At 34.0% G+C, this 26,593-nt stretch overlaps 1 protein-coding gene across 2 annotated transcripts in view; it reads left to right on the top strand.

The window, feature by feature from the left end:
* Positions 1-25,762, top strand: part of LOC145693711 (ATP-binding cassette sub-family C member 4-like) — a 210,482-nt gene extending 184,720 nt beyond the window's left edge. For both annotated transcript variants that reach the window (XM_081769995.1, XM_081769996.1), the window contains 3 exons: positions 7,089-7,218; positions 18,128-18,238; positions 25,497-25,762. In XM_081769995.1, the coding sequence (XP_081626121.1) occupies positions 7,089-7,218; positions 18,128-18,238; positions 25,497-25,562 (307 nt within the window). In that variant the 3' untranslated portion in view covers positions 25,563-25,762. The remainder of the gene's footprint in view (positions 1-7,088; positions 7,219-18,127; positions 18,239-25,496) is intronic.
* Positions 25,763-26,593: the final 831 nt, after the last annotated feature.

The raw sequence follows: 26,593 nt of genomic DNA, 5'->3' as shown, positions 1-26,593 counted from the left end.
CCACTCTGCATGCAGTCTCAATTTAGCGCCGAGTTACTTCCACCTTTTTCAGTGTTAATGCAGCCCTGATTTTTTGCAAAGAGTTTGAACAAATTGCTGCAACGGTGAGACGAATGCCTGAATCTCAATGGGAATTATGTGGGAAGGTGAGGAAGGACCCACCTGCACAGGTATGTATAGTTTAGAAATATATCTTAACAAATAAATATTTTACAGCTTAGGAAATCTTATTTGTTGAACGACCCACGTACGACGATTATGTTCCGAGGCTAAGGGAGACGGCGTTGATAATTAAGAAAATAGGAGGAAACGGGAGACCCTATGCACACGATGTTTGTCCACCACAAACCCATTTAGCAAGAGCTGAGATCGAATCAGGCACCCGAGAGGTGAGCGCTCTACCACCAAATTACCGCAACCCAGCGTACAGGCAATAGCCAACTCAAGAGAAATGGTAGTGAGCATACCTATATTTTCAGTAGAAGCCAGTTTTACTTCATCATGTTTTAATAAGGCACAAATATCCTTTTTATATCAAAACTGTTATTAACCGCGCATTTAAACTTTATGATATCGTTCGTTACGCACATGCGTAACTATTTTGAGAACAAATACGTGGGTGATTGCTTTCTGAAATGATAGGTCTCACCGAAATTCTTAGGCAGTCCATATTATTGGTAAGGATGGTTTCTAACTCGGCAATTGTAACGAAGTTGTTAATTATCCAAGCTTAGGTAAATACTTTGTTGACCTTATAAATTATATTTGGAATGGGATATAATTAATTGTAACATAATCGTGACCTTCTAATTTTGACAGCAAATTTTATTAATACTCATTTCTATGAATGGTGGTAACAATAATAATTCCCTTTATAAGCGTTAATACACCCACAGCTATTTCTAAAATTTTTAAACGTTTCTGAATCCAAAACGAAAGGTATATCTTTTCCATGGCCTATATAAATTCTCGTAAAAGCACCACCTTATGGAAAGAATAAATTTCAAGCTATGTTCAAACAGAAATCTTTTTCTTCGTTGCTTTTATCGTTTCCGACTCTCGATAACTCCATGGACCACATCAGGCTATTTGCTCCTGTCCTGTGTCATTTCTCTAAGCCTATGTTCATTTCTCTAAGTTTTTCTAAGCCTATGTTCATTTCTTCCTTAAGGAGGCAGACTACTAAATATTTTTCAAAAGCTAACAATTTTTCTTTTGCCAGTTTTACGTAAGCGAAAAGAGATAATGAAATGTAACTTACCTCAATAATAGTTAATGTTATTCTACACCTGAAAATATGAATCGGAAAAATTTTCAGTGTTGCCATCCATAGAAATTACAGTTTGACCAGAATTTGAATTACCCAAAAATCTTGGTTATGGCAACGACTAGAAAAATGAGCTCAACGGCAATTGATGACTTATCATGCTGCCTGTGTTCCTTGTTAACTACTTTTTAAATTATATTTGTATTTTAATTCTGCTGTTTATTAAAAATTATTTATTTTGTACTCTTTATTACAAAATAAATACAAATATTATTTAAAAAGTAGTTAACAAGGAACAAAGACAGCAAGATATGTCATCAATCGCCGTTGAGTTCATTTTTCTAATCACTGCCATAACCTAGATTTTGGGGTAATTCAAATTCTGGTCACACTGTAATTTCTATGGATGGCAACACTGAAAATTCTTCCGATTCGTATTTTAAGGTGTAGAATAACATTATCTATTATTGAGGTAAGTTACATTTTATCATTTCTTTTCATTTACGAAAAACTGGCAAAAGAAATATTGTTAGCTTTTGAAAAATATTTAGTAGTCTGTCCCCTTAATCCCATCAAATCTATCTTCTTTTCTTCTGTTTTCTGTTTTTCCTTCGAGCTTTCTCGTCATCAATACTTTTTCTAGTAAATTGTGTCTCCTCACTGTATGACCAAATATGACAATTTCAACTTCAATATTTTTCCTTCAAGAGTGCAGTTAGGCTTTACTTTCTTCAGTATTAATTTATTTGTCCTCTTTGGAGTCTATGCTACTCTGAGCACTCTTTTTCCACCACCATAATTCAAAGGAGTCAATTTTATCTCTAAGTGCCTTTCCAATGTCAGGCTCCCACATCCATATGTTGCTACTGGTAAACCCATATCCTTAACTACACGAAACTTCGTCTGTAGAATGATGTCTCTACTTTTAACGACTGAAAAGGTTTGTCATAGCCTTCCTTTATTATTATTATTATTATTATTATTATTATTATTATTATTATTATTATTATTATTATTATTATTATTATTATTATTATTATTTCTTGGGCACAATCTCGACTCACTGAGATTCTCGAACTCAGAAAGAAAAAAATAGTCACATCTCAGTTTCTTAGACGAGTAATATGAACCAAATTACAATTCTCGGGAACGTAGTCTTGTCTAATTGTTTCCTTATACATATTTTGTAATACCTTATACATATACATACGAGGAGGGATCCAAAAGAAATGGGGTTGAAAGAGCACTGCCCGTTCCTAGGCGTAGTAGAGAGTTCTCCTGCTAGGTGGGTCTAGTAGAGACCTTCCCAGATCAGTTGGCCAAGCGGCGTCTGCATAGGAGGTTAACGTTTGATCGTATTATTGTTTTTCTCAACTGTTCTCGTTTACCACCTGCGAAATCGTTATGGTAGATTCAAAGGAACAAGGAGTGTGTTTGCTTCCTACTTGGAAAATCGGAAACGAAAACTTACCAAATGCTTCAACAGGCTTTCAAGAAGGATACTATGAACAGCACACAATTTTTTGAGTGGTTTGGGCGCTTTATATGTGGTGAGATGAGTGTTGAAGTTCATGCTCGTTCTGGGTGCTCTTCATCACTTCGAAACGACGAAAACATCGAACAAATCTGCCCCAAAATCAGCGAGGATCGTCGTTTCATGATCAATGATATTTCAAAACAGACAGGAGTGAGTTGAAGCTCGTGCCAGCGTGAGGTTGTGCAAATGAGACATGTTGCCGCTAAGTTTGTTTCTCGCCTGCTCACACAGGATCAAATCATTCGTCTGAATTTGAGCCAGGACCTGAAAAATCAGATTGAAAGTGATCCAAACTTTTTGACCAATCTGAGAATTAAACAAAATCTAAAAGGAAAATGTTTTGATGGTGTAGAGGCTATAGAAAGAACTTCGCAGGGCGCATTGGACGATATAAAAGTTCCAGAGTTCCAGAGGTGCTTCAAACAGTGGGAAAGAAGATGGGAGAAATGAATCGCATTTAATGGAGAGTACTTTGAAGGAGACTGAAAGAATTTTGTAAAAAATATAATAAATTATTTTTTTAAAAAACGAAAGTCCGGTTTCTTTTGGGCCCTTCCTCGTATACATATTTTGTATTGTTATTTCGAATGCCTGTGCTACGTAAAACAGAGTTTTGTAATAATACTAAAAGTGTTTTCTACATTTATGGAATTGGCTCGTCTGGATTTTTGGAGTTCGGTTCTGTACGATTGTTTCCAATGTAGGACTTTTTCAATGGAGAAATTATCTCAAACAATTGTATTGAGTAGGGTTACGACTTTTTGGTCACCCTAAAGCGGGACTCACTTATTGAATATGTACAGATCATCTTTTCTCATATCGAAATTTATATATTGAAGAATTTATTAATAATAGAAAGAGAGACATATATCCATACGTGAAAATTATAATGAAAATTTAAGCCCAAAACACACATAATAGAAAACATACTGTCGGCTTGTTGAGGGATTAGTTGAACAGAAGTTATGAATCATTGAACCGATACAAATAAAGAACAATTTCATTGTTGGTAATTTTACCAGCTATTTCGATTTATTGAGAATGTTAGGTAGTAATTGAAGGTCAAGAATCACAAATATTACAAAGTATTTCTATCACATTTTTTAAATAAGTGTTTTGGATAATTTGATGTCCTGTATATAATGTATTTGTATTTGTATTTATTTACTCCATTTGAAACAAAGATACATTTTGTATTTGGAGGATTCAGACAGTCCTTTTTCTTGTTTCTAATACCCTTAGATTATTACACTATTTAATACACATTATTGCAAAGATAATCTGCTACGCTGTAATATATATTATCCACCAGGAATACCTTGAGCTTCTTTTTTTAAAACATTTATATTTTCTTCATTTTTTATTTCCGTGGACAGCTTATTGTAAATTTGTACTCCCATATGGCTTGGGCCTTCCTGTACTAATGTGTTTTGTAAAATATTGTCTTCTTTCATTTTGCTGTCTGGTATTATAAACGTGACTTATTTGGGTTCCGTCTTTCAACTTTGCTGCATAGGTTGCAGTTTCGTATACATACATAGATGGTAGGATAAGGATATGGTGGTGTTTAAATTTATCTTTGCATGATGTTCTCATGTGTAGACCAAATATTATCCGTATTGCTTGTTTTTGTTTCATGAAAACTGCTTTGCTGCTTGAAGATTTGCCCCAGAAAATGATGCCGTAATTTAGTATAGGGTAGTATACTTGGATCAAAGCTTTAGTGTTTAACGTTTCTTTTAGTATCCTGAGTGCATTTCTCTTAATGCAATGCGTTTCTCTTATGCGAAATTCGGGACGCAGATTTTTTTTTTTTAATTTGGGGATATTCTGCCTAATTCGGCACAGATCTCAACCCTCATGTTAGATTGAACAAAGTTTTGTGGTATATAAGAAGTTGCTTCTATATTTCGTGAAGTTGACGTATCTGAATCTTTGGAATCTGTTTTGTATGAATGTTCATTCATTCACGTTTTTCTTTAAAATATTGGTATCTCAAATACTACACATAAAAATTGTTAAATAAGAAAACTATAGTTGTTAATTGGGAATAATGATGTTTGGAAAAGTAAAAACAGAAACTGGTAGTCTTCAAATTTACTGCGTTTTTTGTTCTTATTTAATTTCAATTGTTGTTTCACAGCAAAAATTTCATTTAAAATGCATATCTTTACTTGTTTAATCAAGGAGTTTTGTGTATAGTTGCTTTTCCTATAAGAAATTGGTTATTTGGTTAGGTCCACTTCAAAGTACCAATCCGCAATTAAAAAGCTTCTTGTCGGTCACCATCAAACCTGTGTGATTCTATAGTTTTCCCGATACGCATTCGTTTTCCTTTTTTAAATTCAAGTGCGTGCTTTCATACTTCGTTTATTTTCTTGTAAACATACAGAGGAAAAACGTATGTGGCACATATTAAAACGTAGGGTACATGCATAAATTCTGTAGATTTTGAACTTAACATCCTGTAACTGCAAACCTGTAACTGAAAACGTAAGTTTTATAATACTTTTCGTATAATTGTTCCATGTATACGTACTTTCCGTATGAAAGAAAGAACTGTATGAAGGCAATGAGAATATCAAATACAGATGGACGTATGTAATATATAGCTGACGTATGTACACTCATGTCCAAAATTATTGTCGCATGTCTATAAATATGTTGTTGTAGGAATATAATTTGATAAGGAATTCGCCCGATATTTCTTATAATGTTAATATATGTATAATCGGAAAAGATATGTATGTGGCAAATTTCATGTGAAAAGAGCAGTAAATAAGAACAATAAAACGAAAATAAAACCTTCTTACCCATTTAGCAACATTTTGTTTTACTCATTCTAATTTTCGTATTTATAATTCTTTTGCTATGAAATTTACTCCAAATAGATATTTCCCGATAATTCACATAGTATCAGTATTAAAAGTACCGTGCAAAATCATTATCAAATTATATTCTTACAAGAAGACAATTATAGATATGCGACAATCATTTTGGACACGAGTGTACCATACGCATATGTATGGAATACACGGAAGACTGTTCACTGTCAGACATCCTGCAGCGACATGATGTAACATCTAAGAGGTGAGAAAAGCAGTACGTATGTATCATATGGATAACGTGTGCTACGCACAGATTTCCGTAGTAAACTTATGGATTCCATATATTTGTACAATGTACCGCTGGTCGGAATAAGGATTTTTCTCAGTGCAGACAAATAATGAAAGTTTTTGTTTCTATTTTAAAAAGCTTTTCAAATGAATACGATTTTATTATTGTTTAAGACAAATAATAACAATTGTTATTTACAACAATTTATGAATATCTATAGTGACTGAACTTATTTAAATTAACAGCATAATTTGAAATCAGTGCCGTTCAAAACTTTATTATAAAATATTATCATCAGATCAGCATAACCTCACTTTTTAAACATAATATTTATATATTCCTCTTTTATTAGATTATTTTCAGGAATGCACATACTTAGCATCTATGTTTCTGAAACTTAAATATCATGGCTTCAAGTGTAAGTGATCAAGGAAGTTGTATAGCTTCTGCAAGAACTAATATGAATATGACTAAAGTTTGAGGATGCTTGGCTCTTGTACGAAACTTTAGTATAAACCGTAGATGTGACAAGTGGGAAAAGATTCTATCAACTTAGTCTATTAGTATCAAATCAATAGAAGTAATACATACAGTAACTTCCAGGAGTCAAAAGCTGCCTGCAAATTTTTTACATCTCAATTTCAAACGTTTTGTGGCATCTTGCATTGGACATCTCAACTTGGTGAAATATTTGAATACAAACAGGGCCGGATTAAGGGAGGGGCTTAGGGAAACTATAGCCCTGGTCCTCCACTCTGGTCAAAATTTGAACTGGCTATCTAAAAAGAATCGTGAAGATACAATCATCATAAAAAATATAACCGAAAATATAAAACATTTTTGGTAGGAATCCTTAACGTTCCTACTGTACTTTCGCAGAAATGTATTAGTTGAAGTCAGCAGGGGCTACATAATTTTTTTAGCCCTGGGTCTCCAGATGGGTTAATCCAGCCTTGAATACAAGATATTCATAAATATGTGCATAGGTGTTAACTTCTTTTATTATGATTGGACGTCTGTTACTTTAGTACTCAGTTCATAATATTTCTGATTTTGATTTTCAGAAAAGAGAAAATAACCTGTCATAAGGCCATAAATTCTATAAAATTAATCGTTCTGTTAACGATATTCGTGGTAAAGTTAATGCAATAAATTATTCTGTTGCAGCACGGATCAATTCATTCAGGACTATGTGAAAGAGAAGTTTAAATCATGCACGGTTATCTCCATTGCTCACCGATTGGCTACTGTTATGGATTATGATAAGATTCTTGTAATGGATGGAGGGACAAAAGTGGTAAGTTAACTTCTGATACATTGACGTATCACTTCCTAAGAGATATTTTATTTTAAAATAAATATGGTTAAAGAACTAAGGACCAGGCCACTATAAGACGCTTGGATATACTTATAATCGTGTTTTTTTTATACTAATTTGAGAATGTGGAATCAAACTATTTTTAAAGATGTGCGTCCATAGTGCATAGAAATTTAATCTCAAATTTTAAGTATAAAAATAAATATAAATATTCAAAATTTCTAGAAATCTAATCTCAAATTTTGAGTATAAAAATAAATATAAATATCCAAAATTTCATGTGATTTTTCTCGTGACTCCAAGGACGAAAAACTTTGAAAACAGTTCAATTGGATTCAGAATTTTCAAGTGATTTTTCTCGTGACTCCATGGAGGAAAAGCTTTGAAAACAGTTCAATTGGATTCAGGATTCTCAAGTGATTTTTCTAGTGACTCCATGGGCGAAAAGCTTTGAAAACAGTACAATTGGATTCAGGATTCTCAAGTGATATTTCTAGTGCCTCCATGGGCGAAAAGCTTTGAAAACAGTTCAATTGGATTCAGGATTCTCAAGTGATATTTCTAGTGCCTCCATGGGCGAAAAGCTTTGAAAACAGTTCAATTGGATTCAGGATTCTCAAGTTATTTTTCTAGTGCCTTCATGGGCGAAAAGCTTTGAAAACAGTTCAATTGGATTCAGGATTCTCAAGTGATTTTTCTCGTGACTCCATGGGCGAAAAACTTTGAAAACAGTTCAATTGGATTCAGGATTCTCAAGTGATATTTCTAGTGCCTCCATGGGCGAAAAGCTTTGAAAACAGTACAATTGGATTCAGGATTCTCAAGTGATTTTTCTCGTGACTCCATGGGCGAAAAACTTTGAAAACAGTTCAATTGGATTCAGGATTCTCAAGTGATTTTTCTAGTGACTCCATGGGCGAAAAGCTTTGAAAACAGTTCAATTGGATTCAGGATTCTCAAGTGATTTTTCTAGTGCCTCCATGGGCGAAAAGCTTTGAAAACAGTACAATTGGATTCAGGATTCTCAAGTGATATTTCTAGTGCCTCCATGGGCGAAAAGCTTTGAAAACAGTTCAATTGGATTCAGGATTCTCAAGTGATATTTCTAGTGCCTCCATGGGCGAAAAGCTTTGAAAACAGTTCAATTGGATTCAGGATTCTCAAGTGATATTTCTAGTGCCTCCATGGGCGAAAAGCTTTGAAAACAGTACAATTGGATTCAGGATTCTCAAGTGATATTTCTAGTGCCTCCATGGGCGAAAAGCTTCGAAAACAGTTCAATTGGATTCAGGATTCTCAAGTGATTTTTCTAGTGACTCCATGGGCGAAAAGCTTTGAAAACAGTTCAATTGGATTCAGGATTCTCAAGTGATATTTCTAGTGCCTCCATGGGCGAAAAGCTTCGAAAACAGTTCAATTGGATTCAGGATTCTCAAGTGATTTTTCTAGTGACTCCATGGGCGAAAAGCTTTGAAAACAGTTCAATTGGATTCAGGATTCTCAAGTGATTTTTCTAGTGCCTCCATGGGCGAAAAGCTTTGAAAACAGTTCAATTGGATTCAGGATTCTCAAGTGATATTTCTAGTGCCTCCATGGGCGGAAAGCTTTGAAAACAGTTCAATTGGATTCAGGATTCTCAAGTGATATTTCTAGTGCCTCCATGGGCGAAAAGCTTTGAAAACAGTTCAATTGGATTCAGGATTCTCAAGTGATTTTTCTAGCGCCTCCATGGGCGAAAAGCTTTGAAAACAGTTCAATTGGATTCAGGATTCTCAAGTGATTTTTCTCGTGACTCCATGGGCGAAAAACTTTGAAAACAGTTCAATTGGATTCAGGATTCTCAAGTTAGTATAAAAAGCACAATATGAATGTATTAAAGCGTAAGCAGTAATACTATTGGCATCAACGGTACCTCAAAGATTCCAACTTTGAGGTCACTTTTCTCGTGATCTCATAGACGGATATGTTAAAAGTAGTTTCATAGAAGTCAACATGTTCAAGTTACATAGAAAGCGCAATTAGGAATTTATCCAAACGTGAGCACTTTTTCACTTACCGCTAGTTCTCTATCTAATTTTACTCCCCCGTTAGTATAGAGAGCGCAATTAGAAATTTATCCAAACGTGGGCACTTTTTATTTATCGTTGGTTCTTTATCTAATTTTGCTGGCCCTCTGACTATTTAAGTAATCATTAATTCCTGAGCTTGGGCTAAAATAGTATTTTTACTTGTTGACATTACAACATTGTAAACAGTAGGATATATCCCATGGAACATTCTGTGTCTTTTGTATTTGCCATTTTAGGTCAAATGTTCGTAAGCGAAGAGAATTCGATCATTCATTTAGTACCCACCATGGAAAACTTCAGTATTTCTTTTGGGCTAAATAAACGCATTTTATTTTCGCCCTGATTCTTACGTAGAACTGAAAAAAGAGTAGTAGAAAATGATCATCAACGTTAGAGAGACCTATAGGTTCCAACTCATAACAGAGGAGCAGATATCTTAGAGAAAATGATGTAGAGTATATCTCTATCGTTTTAAATCCTTTCTGGCTGTTACCTACTTTAGTCGTCGCCTTTTGATTGTTTTGACAATATTATAAGAACTGGAGCGAAAATTTGAGGCACTGATTTTATCCAAAAGAAACATCACATTTTATCAAAGTTAGAATAAAATAGAATTCGCTATTTAGCAAAACATAAACATTCTTATTATTTATTTATTTTGTACAACATACAGAGGGTTAATATGATATAATGAAAAACTCTCATAATCCTCGATTTACTTGCATTTTATTATCAATATCATAAAGATTTTCATCTGATATTAACAGCAGGGTATTACTTGTAAATTATATTTATCTTTTCAGTAAAGTATTTGATGATATAGTAAAAAAGTTAGCCCGTTTCTTCAGAAATTGCTTCTTAAATATTTTACTAATGATCACATTTGTAACTAAAGACAGTGGCGTACACTGATTTAATGGCTTGGGCTACTACTAACCTTTGTAACACCTCTACATTATTATTATTATTATTATTATTATTATTATTATTATTATTATTATTATTATTATTATTATTATTATTATTATTATTATTATTATTATTGGGGTTTAGTTTTCACGTTATTATACAGTCTTCAAAATAACAGAAAACCTTAGTGCATACTTTCCTTTTATCAAGTAGATAAATATGATTTGCTCTTTAGAAAGACTTAGTTTATCTTGTTACGGAAAAGAAGATCGTACATTTCTACCTTTACGCGCTGCGTGAAACGTCCCTCCACTTTGCTTTGGATATATGGTAACTTTATTCATCAGAGTAAAGGAAGTTGTGTGAAAGAACGCTGAAATAGGTGATTAGCAAATGAAAGAGCCTCAGTTTGTAAAAGCCTTCGCAACCAAACGCAAATAAGCAACAAGTAATTATAACAACTATGCCCACTATCGCAAAATACTGTAACACAAAATTTGATTTGCGTTGACGCAAACCGCTACGGAACGACGCTCACGATGTTTGAGACAATTCCAAGCGACCCCGAAAATGCGCTGTCATTATTCGTATAATTTCTCTTTACCTTTCGCGCAACTCCAAGAAACCGATTACTCTGTGGGTAACTGGTTCTACCTGGCAGCCCGTTCGTAAGCTGCGATTGAAGGTGGAGCGAAGAAAGAGCTGATAACTACACGATTCTTGCTGAAAGAGAAGGTAGGTTTCTGGTGTGTTACCAAGTCGAAGAATTCTTAAGAAGCGAGACAGACTCCGTACAAAAAAGGTAATAAATGCTTCCAAATACATAAAGGTCTCAGAAACTTGTATCATTGAAAGAAGATAAGTGTAAAATTATCAATATAAATTAGTTTTTATTAAAATATCTTTATTTCTTAATATTCAAGGGCTACCGCCGGTAGCCCACTAAATACGCCACTGGCTAAAGAGACGAAAATATTCTACTGATTATTAAAATGCCTCTATTGCAAGGATTACGTACATAGTTCCTAAGCAATTATTTGTTCTTTATAACTATCTTCAGGGGTGTAGCCAGCAGGATTATCTAGAATAGGTCCGTCCTTTCTGATGGCGGGGCAGCTACAGTGTAGGCTACATAGCAAAGAAAAGTGTTGTAGCTACAACGATATTGTATATCTGACATCTGTGAATTACTTTCATTTCTAATTGTAGCTATTTTGAGCAATGGTGCTTAAAAGTGCACAATATGTTATGAAGAAGAAGAAGAAAAATGTAGAATATATGTTGAGATAGATTGATATTCATATAATGGTAGTGGCTATAACTAGAGATAATTGTTTGTTTCGTGTTGCTATGACAACAGAAAGATTATTAGTCATGGAATTTTGAGAACAAAAGTTAGTTGTTCTATATATTTGACGAGCCTAATTTCCAAGGTATGCAATTGTTAGTTTTTGCAATTAAGAGTAAAAATTAAGGTACTGAATCGTGTTGACTTATCTAGTGATTCGATTTGTGGGCAATATATGTAACAAAAGAAATCATCAATAACGTTACATATTTTTAGATGGTGTTTTCCGCCAAGGAACCTTGAGATTTGTGTGAAGTAAAGTAAGCAATCTCACAAATAACCGTCAACACGGAGTACACTTTATTAAGAAGTAAAAGGAAAATTTATAGGAATATTAAAATGGATTTAACCAGAGTTTAAAGTAATAATGATGAAGTTGGTGATGTTGAAACACCAGGATTGGATATATCAACGAGTGTGGCTGACCTTATAAAACAACTAGGTCAATCGTTGTCACATCAAATGAATACTAAATTTGAACAACTGGCACAGCAATCACAGCAACTGACACAGCAATCACAGCAAATGAATACTAAATTTGAGCAACTGACACGGCAAACACAGCAACTGACACAGCAAACACAACAGATGGATACTAGGTTTCAATAAATGGATAGCAAATTTGAACAAATTACACAACAAATGAACACTAAACTAGAACGAACAGACTGTAGGATGGAACAAATTTTGCACAGATTTTGAATTGTACAAAATTCGGTGGAAGTGGTTGAAACCCAAGTTAATGAGCATAGCAACCAAATTAAAGTATTACAGGAAGAAATAAACACTGTCAAGGAAAGGATCATTACCATAAATGATAATCCTGATCAGATCACCAATAGCGAACATAGGCCAAATGAACCCAGATTAGCTTTGGAAGAAAGTGATATACCGGAAAGCTGTACTGAGATTGATGATAGTGCTTCTAGCACCGGGAAAGAAGAAAGAAGAACGTATTCATCACATCGCCGGAAAACCAGATACCGGTACGTAAAATCTAATCATTTGAAACTGTCTCATAATCATCATCATTTCAGATTTAGTGAAATAAGGTCTTTAACGAAATTTAGTAGAAAATCAGAATACATACCTGCAAGTGTATTTTTAGAAAAGTTCGAAGAAGTGTAGCCGCCCATTCACTTTGTTGGGTCACAACTCTGGACATCGTCAAACCAACACAAGATGGTTCCAAATAGATTAAGATTTGTTTTGTTTTGGCCCGGATATCACTAAATACGCTGCCAAATCCCCTGGTCGTGGTCCGTTGTTCTGTAGAAGTACTAAACCCATATGTCTAATTGGAATGTCAGCCATGAGATGATCAATACAAGAAGAAGAAGATAATTCAATATAAGGATGAATAAATAGAAGATACCGTATTATAGGCTACCTAGTGTCGATCAGGCTTCTTAACCAGGCTTCTTAACCATGGGCCACAGACATGAATACTATGAAGAGAACAATACGCTGTAACTAATCATACGCGGGCTCTTCAGCACCAGCATCAACATATTGCAGCATTGTCTCTATTTTACACATTCACCGTGACATTATTGTCTACACCTGACGATTATACGTAGTCAGTAGCTATTTAAATATACACCAATACTCTTTCACCATGTCATCCTAAGGAAATAGGAGTAACTAAAATGATCAAATCTGGATATCACAACGACCATCTGTATATATTTATGCTGACTATAACCAATGACATAACTGGTAACTAAATTTCATCTGTAGCACGAAAGAAGACTGGGACATAATTAGGTGTTAGGAGATTTGGTCAGGGATCTCAACTACTTACTCGAACATAGTATTATTATTAGCTTCATGAACGAACATATCTATTCAATCGAAAAACAGAGATACGTGGTTTAAATTATATATTTTATATATAATATTAAATATGGGATACTAACAACTAGTTTAATCCCTGTATTTAGAAAAATACACACGTTTTGTAGTTAATTTTAAATATATTTAATTACAAAATTAGATTTTTATTATATAGTTCATTATTCCGAATCTGCACATTTACTAATAAATTGAACATCTAGATATAAATAATCTTTGAAACAACGACGAAATCGATCAAATAAACAAACTATTTCAACCTTTCAGATATGCAGATAACGTAGGAGTTGACGTATTGGATTTCTTTTACAGCATAGATTTACTGTAAGGACCATATGTGAAAATGGTCCGTTACAGAAGAATGCGATTTAATTGGAGTAGACATATCCAAATTTCTTAAGATTTTACCAAACGTTTTGCTACCACCATGCTCTGTTTGGTTCAAAGCGATCAGGGGGAGTTTACGCAATTATTTAGATTTTAAGAAAGCACTGCTTTCCAATTTTGAGAATGATTTTGTTGGCAAACCGAAACGCTTTGGTTCGAAATAGGCGGTATGATCCCAAAAATGATAAGAATATTACTAATTTTCTGATTTCCGTATATAATGAGTTGAAATTAATTAATCCATACCAACAGGAATCACGAATCATAGCATCGATCCGGATATTGTTACCTTTTAGGTTGCAGCAAATACTGATTTCTGCAAAATGTATTAATTTCAATCATCTAATTAGTACAAAATTTTGAAAATCAATCAATAGTGCAAAGTAACACTAATCGAAACCAAATTAATAACAACCGAAGCCAAGCCAATCATATTTTAATCCGAAATATCAATGCGCGTAAAGAATGTAGTCCTAATGTAAGAAGTAATGATAGATTCAATTATACCGGTAATAGAACCGAACCCAATTTCAGAAGAAATAGAAATAGTAATCGTACAACATTTAGAAATCAGGTAAACAGTACATATATTTTTTTTCGAAAGGGATTTCGTAACAATTTCATAGGTGGCAGAAATTCTCAAAATAGAAACCAAGGTACCGTGGAAACAAATAAGTCAGAATTGTATACAAGATAGTGGCGTGCAATGTAACTTAACCGAATTCTTTGGTAATATAACTTAAGCTAATGTGGCGTCCGAGAAAACATATTCAGTTGATTTTTGCTTTATTTCACTTTAAATATCGTAATGCTTTCATTTGTCATTCGTACTTTGTTTGAATTCCACACAGATAATATAAATAATGTTCTTAATGTAAATGAATACGAATATTGCCTATCAAAGTTATGCTAACTATGCCTTAAAAAATAAAACATGTTATATTGTATTCTAACCCACATAAACTTTGCTAGTTCTTAATATAATATTTTTTATTTCTATTATTTTTTGTTAATGACATTAATCAAGTCTTGTTTTGTTTCATTTTGAGTATTGTTATGATTTCTTTGTAATTCACTTCACTTATCAATATTGTGTTTTCAAAATCTTCTATAATTATTAGAGCAACGCACATTATGCTTTATTTTTTGTTTAATTATGCTTTATCTTTATTCAAATCATGCTTTATTGTTAATTTCAATCATTGTTTTACATTAATTTTGAATATTTTAAATATTTTGATCTATTTATTAACATTTTATGCAACCAGTTTCTTTCATATTTAGTGAATTTTCTACTTAATGCACTGTAAAGAGATATGCTTTACTAGAGTCATTTTTTTTATCACGTGTGTGTTTTAGAGGTGCATATATACAGAAAGGGAAAGTAAAAGATGCCACGAAAACGTACAGAAAGTGCTCAAGTTCAAGAGGTAGGGGAGAGGAAGGGAATAGCGATCAGTTGGGAATGGCGATCAGCCCACTTTGCCCTCTTCCATGACCCGAGGAGAAGTCAAACTAGTGCTGTCATCTGCCTCTTCTAGCAAGGTTTTTTGTATATTGTCGAGGAAGTTGTCAGAGAAAAATGAAGTCTACAGCGTGCTGAAACTTGTTTTCGTTAATTTTCTTATAAGGATCTGCATATTTCAACTCATGATACGTACAATTTTAAGTTATTTCAAATCAACTACGTTTTACAGTATAGCTAGCTCAATTTTCAAAATGGCGCAATGTTGGGAATGCCGATCAACCTGATCGGTTTACCATGGTGATCGCCATTCCAAATAAACATTTGGAATACTTCTGCCAAAATTATAAAAAAGGCTAGATCTAAGATAGGTAATACGCCTACTTGAGAGTCAAACACTGAAACTTTAGTATCGGTGTAACATTTGTGGATCATGGGAGCATGCTGACTGTACTGTTATGGACTCACCACGTGGATATATCTGTGATGTGTCTGAAAAACGTCAATAAAACATTCAGTTGACGTTTCTCAGTCTTTTGAATGCGCAGTTTAGCAAACAAAAAAAAAAGCCTATGGAACTATGTGTGTTTATTAAGCTTGTACTGTGATCGCCATTACCAACATGTGATGGGAATAGCGACCAAAGTAGCAATTTGAGCTTTTCCGTCGTGTTTCCGAACTGAAAGAATGATCCTCTTTTTATTTTACACACTTATTGTAGAAGGATTGGAGTATGTATTTACAAATTTTATTCAATATGTTTTGCAAATGAAACTACGTAATAACACATTTTTCTTAGATGATCGCCATTGCCCACCTCTCCCCTACACATAACAATATAGTGTGGAGTTCTTCTGTACTATTCATTGTTGGCGGGAAGTTTTCTTCTTTTCCTTATTTTTCTCCACATCAAAGGATTACACCGAAAAGTTTATAGAAATAAAATAAGCTTTTCATTGTTGCATTGTTATGTTCTCAATGATTTTGCAATATAAATATTGGTTTTTAAAAATATTAATACAGTATGTTAAAATCGCAGTTAAACAGAATTTTTACAAGAATTATGCTATATATTTTAAATTATGTTTTATGCTTTATTTTCTAAAATTGTGCTTTATTATGCTTTTAAAATTAGTTTTTTCTGGACCCTTAGACAACCACAACTATGTTCAAGGTACGAACCATATGTATAAATTGCTGTTATGCTTTTTATGCTTTTTGGGTTTTTTGGGTTGCTTTAATAATTATCTTAATTATGCCCAAATGGAAGAAATACGTTATGTAACATTTCAATATACGTTAATTTATGTATGAGCTCAGATAATATTGAATTAAAGAATCTGTTTTAGGACCTAAATAATCAGCAAAAGGATCGTATTTTGAGTAAGTCCTCTTTGTCGATAATTTTATAGAATTAAAATGGAATTGATTATTAAATGAATGTAAGATTATTGTTGAGACAAAATGAAAATAATATATATATATATATATATATATATATATATATATATATATATATATATATATATATATATATATATATTATATATGTGAGGGCTATTCGGAAAGTAAAGTAACCACGTATGTAAGATTTGTAACGGTCCAGGATTCTTTCTTCAATTGTAATCAATTTAAGAAGTCCTCGTCGGGAGCCATATATACAACGATATTGTATATCTGACATATTATTATATGTCTGACATCTATGAGTTACTTTCATTTCTAATTGTAGCTCTTTTGGGCAATGGTGCTTAAAAGTGCACATATGTTTGAAGAAGAAGAAAAAATATAGAATATATGTTGAGATAGATTGATATTCATATAATGGTAGTGGCTATAACTAGAGATAATTATTTGTTTCGTGTTGCTATGACAAGAGAAAGATTACTATTCATGGAATTTTGAGAACAAAAGTTAATTGTTCTATATATTTGATGGGCCTAATTTCCAAGGTATGCAATGATTAGTTTTTGCAATTAAGTGTAAAAATTAATCGTGTTGACTTATCTAGTGATTCGAATTGTGGGCAATATATGTAACAAAAGGAATCATAAATAACATTACACAGCTAGTGATTTTGGGGCCTCAATAAACCGGAAAATTTTGGTTTCCGTACGGAAAACTAGAAACACTGTTTTTATTAGTTTTTTGCTCCTTCTCCATAAATGTTATGTACCAGGTAGTTTTTATTATGCTTAACCGAGAACTGCCCCGGACCGAACGTTATAGCTTTGGGCATAACTACTTCAGTTTAAACCCTTGTACACAGAATCTATCTATACAAGACTGATTTTCTTTGAAATTTCACTTAGTTTCTTTAAGATGTCCAGACAAAAATATTTATTTATTATTCATGACTAAAAACACTGTAATTATTTTATTAACAGCTATATCTCACTTCCTGTTTTACACCGAGTAGCAAAAAATCATTATTTCAATCGATTGTAGCAGATGTAGGAAGCTGTGCATTTGGTGATTCCTTACACAGAAGAGATACCATATTATTTTTAGATCGGTAAATAATTTACCATAAGTTATTAATTATATATAAACTTTGTTATTTTTAAATGACTGAAGCGAAGTAATATTACTATGATGTCTTAATAGCTGGTCATTTGCGGGGTCCAGGAAATCATTTGGAGGGACCTGGCCCCGATGGGCCTCCCATTGCTACACCCTGACTATCTTGAAGAAATAGCTGTAATGTACTGATAATATGCATATGTTTCACGTATTATTTTAATATATTCTTGTAAAAACAAAATGAAACATTGCATAAATATCGGAACACCGTCAAACAATTTTGTAAGCAAATGTTTAATAAAGATTCTCAAAGTTATTTTTGTTTTCATTTAGGAATACGACCATCCATATTTACTTCTTAAGAACCCGAAAAGTCGTCTTCATAAATTGGTGGAGGAAACCGGGGAAGATGTCAGCAAACAGCTTCTTAATCTTGCCAGAGAGGTAACTATTTCTTTCTTTTCTGTATCGTATGAGAAATAGCACATAACTATTTAATACAAGAAACATATGCAGTAAATTTGCCATTAGAATTACTGTTTATGTTCCAAATATTAAATTACCGTTGTTTGTATCAATTATTTAGTAAGAACAAATGTTGACTTATATTTTCAGTTACCCGAAAGTTTTGCATGTGACTTTTAGTATTTGACCTAACAATATGAAACAATTGGGATTTAAAAAAAATAGCGAATTTAGGCTTAGGGGGACAAAAACATATGCAAAAGCATGAACATATGCTCATCGGGGAATAATTTACCGTAAAATATTAATTTATCTAAACTTGGAAATCATTTGGGGAGACCTGGCCCCGGTGGCCCCTGTGGCTACACCCCTGACTATCTTGAAGAAATAGTTGTATCCACTGATAATATGTACATCACTCAAATATAAACCATCTAATCGTCTTGCGTGTGCCGTGGAATTGTTATGATAATAATAATTATTATTGGAGTGAAGCCTATCGTTACTCAACTTAGGAGTTCGTTTGTCTGGATACTCCTCGTTCTTAATCAAGTCGTTCTTAGTCAAATTTGACTTAGCGATTCAAGTCGCGCACGTTGAATGTCGTAAGGAGTGGCGTGTCCCGGTCCAATTTACCATTGAGGAATAATCACCGAAAAATGGGGTCCCATAGACTTAATCTTAGTAAAGCATTTGGCGCGCGAATTCTCATTGTAAACAATAGAAAATACAATTTTCAGCATTAGAAATAGGGCGAAGCTGTTTTCATTTTGTTCTGCGGACACATTTTTTTTTTTCAAAGTAAAGCTTCTCTTTGCACACTTTGGAGTTAATTTTTCCCGACACTCCTCCAAGATGCCTGAATTTTTCTCAACCAAACTTGACATGATGGTTTGAGAGTGTACACTGATTGTCGTAAAAGGTCGCGTGTCACAATCGGACATACCATTGAGGAATAATCACCGAAAAACGGGATCCCATAGATTTAACCTTGGAAAAGCATTTGGCACGCGAATTCTCATTGTAAACAATGGAAAATAGAATTTTCAACATTGGAAATAGGACAAAGCCATTTATAAAATCTATTATGCTTTTCGCTGATCTGCAAATTCAACTATTTGCATGTCGTGTTCATTACGAAAACAATCGATACATTGAAACATTCTATAGACTATCAATAAAGTTCGATTGCCTGGCCCCAAGTTTGCAATTATTTCTTACCTACTTATTATTATTATTATTATTATTATTATTATTATTAGTAGTAGTAGTAGTAGTAGTAGTAGTAGTAGTAGTTGTTATTGTTGTTGTTGTTGTTTGTGGTGATAGCAGTAGTAGTAGTAGTACTGCTAGTGGTAGAAGTAGTTGTGACATAAATAGTAGTAGTAGTAGTATTAGTGATAGTGGCGTCAGAAATATTAGTAGTAGTAGTTTAAGTAGTAATAGTAAGAATAGTACCTATTGTGCAGATTCGGCGCTACAGGGAGGTGAGGAGGGGCGAGCGGCACTCCAATATTTTTCTTGCCTCCTCAAAATTTTTTTTGCCACCCCTCATGGCCCCCCCCCCCTACTATTACGAGTCTAGAGTCGCTACTACTATTTGTAAGCTTTACACTTGCATTTTCCTCCATTCACGCGTTTGATTTTCAATTTCAGTACTAAATATTTTGTCAAAAACATTGAGCTGTCTCTCTAATTACATGTCAGAAAATACAAAATGGAGACATCAAGATGGGCAGTATACATCGGCTGTATGTGTACTACGTGACGTAGGTAAATACGGTTCTTATTGAAAAATCTTTGGGAAAGAGATCTTTAGGTACACAAAGAAGATAGGAGGGTAATACAAAGCACATCTTCACGAGAGAGGATAATTAGAATCCATACTGAATTAACTTGACAGAGCAAAGAATGCGTCTCTAAAATTCTGTTCTTGTCGTGATAAATCTACTGGTTCCCTAAGCCACAGAGTTGCTTTGTTAGTAGTATGGCCTAATAGTCTAACGTTTAATTGATTTGTCTGGATTGAGGCGAATTTATTTTATGATTCTCCAAATCCGGAAAGAATTATTATATATTATGTCCATAAGTTGTTGATATGGTTTTAATGAATTTTTAGTAGAAAATTCTTGACGTTTGTAACTTTGATACTAATGAAGACAGTCAGGTAGTTTTTAAATAAATTTATAAATATTTTAATAACAATAAGAATAAATTAAAATGCAACTTGATAAATTATGTTTAGATATGTTATATAATCAATTTCTTGTGTATGTCATGTATTAATAATGCAGATGTTTAATAATAATAATAATAATAATAATAATAATAATAATAATAATAATAATAATAATAATAATAATAATGTGCTACTTTGTTGTATTAATTAGATAATATCATGAATATCATTACCGTAAGCTAGAATACTGTAATTGGGCTGTAGTCCGGTGGATTCGTTTTCTTTAAACGTTGAAATAAGAAACCCCAAAATGTAATATTTATTTATTTCTATGGTTTATATCTATTGAAATAATCAATATGACAAAAACATATTATCTCCCATTGAAAGAAACAAAGGGAATGCTTGTATTGTAAGCAGAGTTTTTCTTCGTGTAAAATTATGTTTCGAGTTTTTCCATTTCTGGTCATCTGTATTTTTTCTTTATCTGTCTTCCTTTTCTATTCATCGAATATATTTTGGCCACAAGAAAAGCATAGACTTTGAACATATAAGTAGTATATGCGTAAAGGATAGTGTGTCCAAGGGCACCTATCAGGGGGGCAAGCTGGGGCGATTGCCCCCCCTAAGAGGAAATTGTATTTGGGAATATTGAAAACCCAATAGAATTTTTACATTAGTTACAGCAAAATTTGAAACTATATTTGAAACGTCGCTTATACTTGCCCCCCCTTGGAAACCACAACATGGTCGCCCTTGTGTGTGTCACTGTCAGGAAAAGTCTAACAATAATCTTGTATGTATACTAATGAAAAAAGGAAACAACCGATTTTTTTTTCACACCAGAATCCTCTACAGGTGCGAATTCTATAACACACAAAAAGTGACTGATTTTACCGAGACTCGAACGCGGGACCTCCAGCATACCGTACCGATGTGTTAATCCCACACCACCTCGAGAGTGAATGGCTGCTCTAGGAAGCGGACTGGATGCCGTAGTGTTTAACACATCGGTACGGTATGCCGGAGGTTCCGGGTTCGAGTCCCGGTCCAGTTACTTATTCACTCTTTGTGTGTTAAACAATCTGCTAACTGTGTATTTCGTGACATGTATTTACTGTACATAAATAAGGAACAATTTCCTACAATAATAACTTTTATTTCAGCATGTGAATCTGAAATGTACGAACGTTACGACGTGAGGGAAAACTTGAAAATTTAAAAGTGGAAATGGACAAATGAGTGCTTGAGAGTGAGAAGGGGCTATGTCACAAACAGATAGTTTTGAGAAAAATGGAATTTTATTAGACTAAGTACAAAATGCATAACGTATGGTTATTGTTATTGGGCAATGGCTTATTTGCTTTCAAATATCAACAGGGTAATTGGAAAAATTGTTAGCAGCACCAACAGGAACTGTATCTACATCAAAATTTCAGGTTGTGTGGCATAGCCCCTTGTCACTCTCAGGCACTCAAATGTAAAGTGGACATAGTGGGCTTGAGTGAAGTGAGATGGCCAGGGAAAGATGAGACAATATCGGGAAATTACAGAATATACTATTCGGGTGGCGATAAGGCCGAGAATGGTGTCGCGATAGCAATGAAGAACGAAGTAGCAAGAAGTGTAACCAAAGTGCAATAATGCAGTGACCGCTTGATGTTTGTAAAACTACATGCAAAACCAGTGGATATTGTGATAATACAAGTGTATATGTCAACAACCGACCATGGTGATAATAAAGTAGAAGTAATGTATAATCAGATGAGTGACATATTGCATCAGGGAGAACGAGGTAAGGTCAACGCCATAGTAATGGGAGACTTCAACAGCGTAGTAGGAGAAGGAGCTGCGAATAAGGTAGTGGGACCGTTTGGACTAGGTAGAAGAAACGAATGGGATCAAATGCTTATCTATTTCTGTAGGCAACATGATATGGTGGTGATGAACACGTGGTTTAAGAAAAGAAAAAACAAGCTATACACGTGGAAAAGTCCAGGAGATTAGAAACGCTACCAAATCGATTACATCCTTGTGAAGCAACGTTTCAGGAATAGTGTACGAGACGTGAAGACACTGCCAGGAGCGGACATTGATTCGGATCACAATCTCCTGGTGGCGGAAGAACAAACCTGGTTAAAGTCAATCAAGAAAAATGGGAAGAGAAATCGAAAATGGAACTTAGAGCGACTAAGAAATATCGACGATGATATGAAAGAAGAGATTGAAGAAACATTCTGTGCAATGGGCAATATGGTTGACAATGTAGAGAATATTTGAGGAAAAGTTAAACAGATTTTACTTCACACACTCCACAATAGCATTGGCAGGATGGAAAGAGCACCGAGAAAACCATGAATAACTGAAGCGATACTTAAGAAGATGGAGGAACGCAGAAGAGCAAAAAATAAGGACATCAATGAATACAGAAGGCTGAATAATGAATTGAGAAAAAAGACGGAAAAAAGCCAAAGAAAAGTACATGGAGCAAATTTGTGAAGAAATAATGGAACTTCAACGGCGAGGCAGATATGATCTGTTGTACCACAAAGTACAAGAATTAGGAGGAATAGCTAACAAAAGTATACGAACGTTCGGCATCGAAGATCAACAAGGTAATGTAACCAACCGCCCAAAAGATATTGCGATCGAAACAGAGGAAGAGGTGATGAAAAAGGACCCAGTATATTGAAAAGTGAAGTAGTACAAGCAATCAAAGACATGCGAAGGAGAAAGGCCGCTGGAGACAACGACATACCAGTAATTTGCTCAAGGGATTAGGAGGCCACAGAATGAAAGTACTGACTTCACTTATTAACAAGATCTACCTGAGTGGAGAATGGCCAAAGGATTTTCTTGATGTTACAATGATTGCGTTGCCCAAGAAAAAGCAAGCAAAGAAGTGCACCGATCACAGAACCATTAGTCTCATTTCCCACACTGGGAAGATCATTGTACGCATTCTGAACAATCGGCTGGAAAGTAAGACATATGAGAGGTTAGAAGAAGACCAATTTGGATTCCGGAAAGGAAAAGGCACAAGAGATGCTATTGGATTGATGAGAATTATATCAGAAAGAATTCTTGAAATAAAGGAAGAGTTGTGTTTATGCTTCATCGACTAGCGAAAAGCTTTCGACCGAGTCAATTGGACGAAACTTCTAACAATACTTAAAGATATCGGAGTCAACTGGAGAGATCGACGATTCATTGATAACCTGTACACAGGACAACGAGTGAAGATGCGCTTGAATGAAGAAGAAACCAACGGCAGAGATCAGGTCAAGAATTGCCATAGCTAAAGAAGTATTCAACAAGAAAAGATCACTCTTAACTAGCAGGCTCAATATTGGACTTAAGAAGAAGTTGGTCAAATGCTATATATGGAGCATTGGTCTATGGTTCAGAGACTTGGACATTATGGAAGTTAGAGAAGAAATATTTAGAAACCTTCGAAATGTGGTGTTGGAGGAAGATGGAGAAGATAAAATAGACAGAGAGAGTAATATACGAAGATGTTTCAAAACTGATAGGAGAGAAGAGGCCACTTCTAGCCACCATCCTTCGTAGTAAGGCCAATTGAATTGGACATATCTTTCGAAGAAATTGTCTTCTTCACACCGCTATAGAAGGAAAGATGGAAGGAAAGCGAGGAATAGGAAGAAGAAGAACATAGCTGATCGATGATTTGAAAGATAGAAGAAAATATTGGGAGTTAAAACAGGAAGCTGAAGATCGAGAAAAGTGGAAGAAACATTTCCAGGCCAAAATCTAAAAATTGAAAAAAGAAATAAAAATATAAAATCCTCATTAGTCTCAGGACCTGCCGAAAGGTAGAATACTTTATAATAATAATAATAGTAATAATAGGTATCGAATGTCGTAGATTTCAGCGTCATACAAAGGTTAGTTTCTTTCGATTTTCTCGAAAACTACACATGAGAATATACGCTCATTCACGTGATCTTCATACCGATGTGATCTTTCGACTGATGTTTGTCTCATATTTGAACCATATTTTAGTTACACAGAAATTCACATTTAAGAGTTGATAACAATGTTGAATTATATCTCAACTACACAATGTACTGTCGTCTTCCTAGTATCAAAATCAACAGCAGAATGAGGGTATACACAGGATGTTTCAAAACAACATTTGGGAGGTGATTCCTGACACCAAGGTAACACGAAAAGTATAGACCAACCTGGCTGCACAAATGCTTCCTTTCGGAGTTATAAGCTGCCGAAAACATCTAAAAATGAATTTTAAAAGTCCATAGCTTCAAAACTATAGGACCTATCGTAGTCGGGTCAAGACTTCACTTAGTAACTAATATTGTGCACTATCCAAAAATACGTTTCAGAATCCTAAGGTACTCTCGGAACAATTTTTATAGAGGAAGTTTGGTTACGGACATATAATTTGAAGTACTCACCAACTACTTCTATAAAAATTGTTTCGGAAGTACCACAAGATTCTGAAACATGGATATTTGGATAAGGAACATAATAATTCCTAAATGAAGTCTTGACCCGAGTACGGTAGGTCCCACAGTTTTGGAGCTATGGACCTTTAAAGTTTATCTTTTCATGTTTTTGGTAGCCCATAACTGTACTTTTTTGTATTTTCTTAGTGTCAGGAATCACCTCCCAAACGTTGTTGCTGTTTTGAAACACCCTGTACATCACTATGAGTTTCACCGCAATAAGTTTTAGATTTAGAAATGAATTGTGTTTTCTTGTTATTATTATTATTATTATTATTATTATTATTATTATTTTTTTTTTCGTGAACTCACGCAAATCATTATGTTCAGGTCATTAAGATGTATTGATTGAAATAGTTCTCATTTGTGGACAGTTTTTCCCGTTAAATATTAATAATAATGTGGATTTTTAAAAATATATGTAAACTACATAATTTAATTAACGTAATTCATTGGCGTTAGATATACTAATTGAAGGTTTCTGAGTATTTAATTTTGTACACAAATATTTGTGTAAATGCTACTTTGTTGATCAAGATACTAATTTCTTTGATTTTCTCTTAACTTGTAGTCATACAGAAGATATAAACTCTCCGTGGGAGAAACTGCGTTGAATTTAATAGACAAGAGACAATAATTTCAACGTTTCATTTCTACACTTTTTGAAGAAAGACAATCAATGTTGTACAAATTTTGTTAAGATAAATCTTTGTCTTCGGAAAATGCTAAGAAAAATGTCCTATAATGTAATAAATAGGCAAAACCTTAGTTTATCAATTAATGCTAAGGTGTAAATATCAATGTATGTATTGTTTAACACGTTATACATAAAGAGAAAACGATCTAGAAAAATATAACTAGATAACGACTTTTATACTGTGGTTTTATTTATAATCTCTTAAACCCATTCCTTATACGACCCGCTCGGGAGAGTAATGCTCCCTGAAGTATGTTTTTATCGCGCGCTACTCTAGCCAGCTGTTTTAAGCGCTATCCTAGCCAGTTGTTTTAAGTTGGTCACAAAATTTATATCATGGAGTACAAGGGGAACAAAACGAGCCCTGCGGGGCTTCTAACCCGTTTCTACTACTACTACTACTACTTATCTGCACAAAAGTAAGTTACTTTTTTGAGTATTGTTTTCATATTATTTTAATTTAAAAAGTGTTATAAAAATTTAAAAAAAAACTTTCTCGGACCGGGTTTGAACTCACGCCAAAAGAGATGTTTGTTACTAGCATATAGCGTTAGCCCACTCGGCCACGAAAACCGACAACAATTGTTTGATTTCTGCTATTTGAATGCAACGTGACAAGAAATGGATGTCAACCAATCAGAAATGTATTTTTCGTACCTACTTCCGGGAGCATTACTTTCCTGAGCTAGTCCTTTCCTTATGATTAAGAAAAGTTAGAGTACTGACTGACTCTTCGGCAAACATTTGTCAAACAGGATTTATTGGTCTATTGTTTAACGAGCCAGTAAAGATTTTAGGTTTGTTAGATCCGGCGCTTAGTGATCGTCGCACCGCTGCTCTTTTCCCTTAATCGTATTCCAATGACCCCTAGAATGATTAAACGATAAATCATTAACATGTGTTCATACCTGTGGCAGGTAGTGTTAGAAGTTAATTCCAATCGATGTGCGTTTCTTGTTATAATGAGACAA

The sequence above is a fragment of the Thermobia domestica genome, chromosome 8, assembly GCF_964235325.1.
Source record: "Thermobia domestica chromosome 8, izTheDome1.hap1.1, whole genome shotgun sequence".
In the NCBI taxonomy this organism is placed as follows: Eukaryota; Metazoa; Arthropoda; class Insecta; order Zygentoma; family Lepismatidae; genus Thermobia; species Thermobia domestica.
Note: the sequence above shows the minus strand (reverse complement) of the source record. Positions and strands in the feature narration are given on the sequence as shown.